Raw genomic sequence first — 5,385 nt, forward strand, 5'->3', positions numbered from 1 at the left:
TTTAATTCAGTGTGTATAAGTAGAATGAGTAGAACATGGTGTACATGCATTTTTAGGTAGACATTTTTAGTTTGCAATTTGCCTTCTGATTTGACTGCAATTCACATTTACTTCCAGGAACAAATACAATAATTCATTTCCGCCCCAATGCACATCATCGTTTACTATTGGAGATTAAGGTGTTTTTACTAATATTTGGTCAAAGTGGCTTCTATTTTTTTCATATTTCTCTGATTAATAGTGAAGTTGAACATTTTGCTGTTATGTTCTTAGGAAATTAAGACTGTTTCTTTCCTGTTCATATTTCTTACTGGTTTCTCTATTGTCTTTTTCCTACTCCATTTATAAGTTATAGTAATACATGTAGCACTGGTACTCTAATCCTTGATGTGTTGTAAATATCTTTTTCCAGTTGCTTGTCTTTAAGCTTTTATGTAGGGATTAATTTAGATGTAGTCTGTGATGGTTAGCTTTGTCACCTTGATAAACTTAGAATCACCTGGGAAGAGAGTTTTAATGACAGACTGTCTACTGGTGTTGACTGGTGGGCATGTCTGTGGGGGAGTACCCTAATGAAATTAGTTGATGTGGAAAGACCCAGCCCACTATGAGCAGTACATCCCCTAAGCAGGGAATCCTGAACTGTGGAAGAGTGGAGAAATTGAGCTGAGCAGCAGGCAAGTGAGCATGTGTGCATTCATTTCTCTCTGCTCTTGACTGGATGTCATTAACTGTTTGAAGTTACTGCCTTGACTTCCCCACAATGGTGGATTGGCACCTGGAAATGTAAGCTGAAATGAACCCCTTTCTCCCTTAAGTTGTCCGTTTGTCGAGGTATTTTATTCAAGCAACAGAAATGAAGCTAGAGCATAGTCTAATTTTTGTCTTACAGTTTTCATGCATATTTTCTGTTTTATTTCATAGTTTCCTAATTGAGGGATAAGAATACAATATCCTCTATATTAATGCTTCATTTGACTTGATGGTTTCTTGCTAGTTTTTCCCTTCATCTATAGTTTATTCTTTATAATGAGTGAGTTAGAGATGTTCCCCCCCTTTAGGATTGAATGAGCAGTTTACCAGTCACTGTTTATTAATTGGCCTTTTATTTTCTTGGGAAAACTTTTAATGTTTGTCGTGGAGGCAACTGCATCTATTTCAGATGACTAGTATATTGATTCAATAAAACACAAAAACTTTGTCCTCGTTGGGTGTGGTGGCGCACAGCTTTAGTCCCAGCACTCGAGAGGCAGAGGCAGGCAGATCTCTGTGAGTTCGAGGCCAGCCTGGTCTGCATAGTGCGCCTCAGAGCAGCTGGGACTATAGGGAGACCCTGTCTCAAAAAGACCAAAAAAAAAAAAAAAAAAAAACCAAAAGACAAAAAACACTTTGTCCCAATATACTTTTGTTCTTTTCGTCTTCCTTATTATTATCAAAAGACATGTATATACAAACCCATCAATACAGTTTTATAGACACTGATTTGTATGACTATCTTTTTTAAAATGGAGAGTTGTGAATAAAAACTGTATCATTTCCTTCATAATGCCTTTTAGTTACCTTTCCCAGAATTTTATTTTTCTTTATGTGAATTTGACCTACTATGTAATGTCCTTCAGTTATCCTGAAAGACTAATATTTAGAGGGGACAGGTTTTGTTTATCTGGAATTCCTTAATTTTTCCTTTATTTTAACAGGGTTTCTGTAGTTTATGCAGAACTTGGTTGCGTTCTGTAGCCCCCATACCACCACCACCACCATTTTGCTATCGTTTGGCCTCCCTGGCTTCTTCTGAGAAGCCAGCTCTTAATATTTTTGAAGTGCTGATGTACATAAGCTATTGAGCAAGAGAATAATTACTGTCAAGATTTTCTCTTTGTGTCTGCCTTTCATCACCTGTGAAGTCTCTGATAGGGTTTAGAGTTTATTCTACTTGGAGTTTTCTGGGTTTCTTGACGATTTTGTCATCAAACTGGAGTAGTTTTCAGCCATTGTTCTTTGTCTCTCTGCCTCTTTCTCGCTTTCTTCTTGAGTCTCTGGTGCTTAATTTATGCACTTGATGTTTGCAGTTTTCTGGGGCTCTTTATTTCCTTTTTTTTTTTCTTCTCGGAGGAGATATCTCTATTTACCTGTCTGTAAGTTTGATATTATTACAGCCCAGAGCTGCTGTTGAGTCCTTCTAGTGGATATCTTATTTTGGTTGTTATGCCTTAGCTTCTTGCAAGTCTTTCTTAGATAATTAACAGATAATGTTTTTCTTGTAGCATGTGGCCATTGAGTTTTCTGCTAGTTTTTAAAATTTCAACATCTTGCTTTTATTTTTGTCCTACCTTCCTAATGGTCACACTTGAACCAGTATAATTTAGTAGTTAACCAATGATAGTCAAATGATTTCCTTAAATACCTTGTTTGGAAAGCTCCCTCTTTTGCCCAGGGGATCTTTGTGAGAAAGCACACCTTCAAACTTTGCTGCTTGGCTTATAGCTTTTGCTTCCTGCTTGCTTGGGATCTCAAGGTCAGTGAGAGATGAAAGTAGTTTCCTCTTTGTCAGGTCTTTCTTAGACATATGTAACTTATGCAGTCTTTTAGATTCCCAGAAATGTACTAATGCTTTTCACATTTCCTTGTGGCTAACTGGCTTCTCTGAGGTTCCTTCAAGTTCCTAGACTGGACTGTCTCTGCCCCAGCAGAAATCCTAATCCTCAGCAGCTGAGATATGCTGGGAATTTGCCATCATGTTAATGCCCTTAGTTCAGCCACGCTCTCAGTCTAAGCCATTGCTGAGACCAGGGGCTGTGTCAGGGAATTGTACACTTGGGCAAAATATTGACTCTGCAAGAAGATAGTGCTTTGTTAAAAAGCAACCTGATCTCTCTATTATCTCCAGTCCTTGTGGTTTTTGGATCCTTGGCCCCTGAGCTGGGGAGAGAGATAGAAAGAGAATAGCTCAAAGTTAAGCCACCAAAGGCTGTGTTGTTGTACCAAGGCTTAGTGGTTCTTTACATGATGATTTTCACTTTATTCTGTGGTTCTGATTAATTGCCAGAGTTCTGAAATAGTTGATTTGTACTTGTTTTCTCTGTATGTGTGTGGTTTAGAGGAGCACTAATTGGTAGGTCTTTCCATCATTCCAGAGGGTGAGGTCCTATAGCTGTGATCTTTTCATGTAATGTTGTACTGGATTTGACAGTCTGGTCTTTAGAATTCATTCCTGTGCTCCATGGTAGGAACTTAGGATTGTTTGAATAAACCAGTAATACTTTTTAGAAGCAACTATTTACCGCATTGTATCTAACATTATTATATTACTGTGATCATTTATTCCTACATACCTTCTGTTCAAATAGTCTTTGTCTTCTAGGCCATGGACACAGTCATTCCCTCTTTAATGGTGCTCTAGATCAGACCCATGGCCACGGAGATCACTGCCATAGCCATGAAGTGAAGCACAGTGCTGCACACAGTCATGACCATTCTCACGGACACGGACACTTCCATTCTCATGGTAAGTGCGGCCAGAGCACCTGCAGGGGGCCAGCCTCCCAAGCAAACCAGAGCAAGATGACTTTTCCCAGTCAGAATGAGTCCATCTACGTGATTTCCAGGGTTATTATAATGTAACACAAAAGTAACTCAGTGTAAGGCAGTGGATTTAAGTTTTTTTTCTTTTTTTTCAGCAAATATATCAATAAAATGGTAGTATTTTAATTGTATGAATTGGAAACAGTTGAAATTTAACAAATGAAAAGTATGACTTTTTTTTTTTAGGTCTGACAAGGCCTTTTGTAGTATTTAGAATTATAAAAACACTGGAGAGACTTTGTTTTTTATAGTTTATTACAATCTTTGATACTAAATGCCTGATATTTATTTCCATGTTCCTTCAAAAATCTTTTTTAAAATTTATTTATTTTTGTTTTATGTATACATAAATGTATACAAGCTTTTCTGTGTCTGCCTTATAATCCTTACATGTCTTCCAAGTTCATCCATGTTGTCCTAAATTGCAGCTTTCCTCTTTCCTTCCTTCCTTCCTTCCTTCCTTCCTTCCTTCCTTCCTTCTTTCTTTTTCTTTTTAAATAAGGAAGAATGCCATCCTTTTTATCTGTTGGGCACATTTAGGCTGTTTCTATGACTGGCTGTGTTCTGTAGCGCTGCATTGAGGCGAAGTGCAGATATCTCTTTGATCCTGAGCTTGGTGGTAACATTGTAGTTCTAGTTAATCTGCCATCTTAGCAGGTGCGATTGTATTTCCTTGAAATTTTGATTTCGATTTCCCTGATGATTTGTGATATTGAATACCTTTTCATATACGTGTTGGCCATTTTTCAGTCTCAAAATTTTTTTTCTCCTTATTTGAATTCTTTATATATTTTGGATATTAACAAAGATGCATATAGTTTATAGGTATATTCTGCCTTCCTTAGGTTGTGTTTTCTGTTTTTTGTGTTTTCTCTTGCTGTGCAGAAGGTCTTTAGGTTGGTATAGTGATCCTACTGATCGGTTTTTGTTCACAGTGCCTTTATCAACCTCTAAAATGTGCCATTTTATAACATTACACTGGTATTTTTTTTTTTAATAGTTGTTTTGAAGTTTATAACAAAATGTCGATTCTTAATTTCATAGCGCTCTAAGTAAAGCTAAAAAATACAGTTCTGAAGATATAAAAAATAATTGTTCTCTCTAAAATAATGGACCACATTTCTTCCTTTAACTTATTATTTTTTGTATAAAACCGTTTGGTGTTCAATTGACACCTTCCTGGTATGGGTGTGAACCTAAATTTGAATCTGCAGGATTCATGTAAAAGCTGGTCAAGGCAGTATTGTCTGCGATCCCGGTGCTCTTCTTGGTAGTTGGAAGGCAGAGAGATGACAGTCCTAGGCATCCACAAATAAGACGATTTTCCACGTACAGCAGTGAAGGACAAAAGATAAACTTTGATCTCAAACAAAGTAGAGGTGAGGGCTGACACCTGTAGCTGTCCTCTGACTTCCACATATGCAGTGTGACAAGAATGTGCCTTCAGACACACATCATATGCACACACACACAGACATGCATGCACACAAATCATAAATTCCCTCTACTATGAACAACATTAAAATAACAGAGGCAGAATCAAGCAAATATCTATACATCTATACATTCATAAATAAAAATATAACAACAGTGTACCATATACAGCAATATGCAAACTAAAGGAACTCATCACATATTTCCCTTTTCAATGCATAAACCGTGAAGCCAAGTATCTTAGGTTGTAGTTTAGTCTCTGCCATGTAATATATGACATTGAGAAAGTGCCCTACTTACTCCGAGCTTCATCTGAAGAATCATAATAATACCATGTACACCACAAGCCTGTTTGAAAATTTAGGTTAG

General features: G+C 37.1%; 1 protein-coding gene across 3 annotated transcripts in view; it reads left to right on the top strand.

Annotated features, from left to right (window-relative positions):
* Positions 1 to 5,385, top strand: part of Slc30a7 (solute carrier family 30 member 7) — an 89,380-nt gene that overhangs the window by 25,270 nt on the left and 58,725 nt on the right. For all 3 annotated transcript variants that reach the window (XM_008842811.3, XM_029568153.1, XM_029568154.1), the window contains one exon: positions 3,362 to 3,505. In XM_008842811.3, coding sequence (XP_008841033.1) covers positions 3,362 to 3,505 — 144 coding nt within the window. The remainder of the gene's footprint in view (positions 1 to 3,361; positions 3,506 to 5,385) is intronic.

The sequence above is a fragment of the Nannospalax galili genome, unplaced genomic scaffold (assembly GCF_000622305.1).
Source record: "Nannospalax galili isolate Female #2095 unplaced genomic scaffold, S.galili_v1.0 scaffold2280, whole genome shotgun sequence".
Lineage (NCBI taxonomy): Eukaryota > Metazoa > Chordata > Mammalia > Rodentia > Spalacidae > Nannospalax > Nannospalax galili.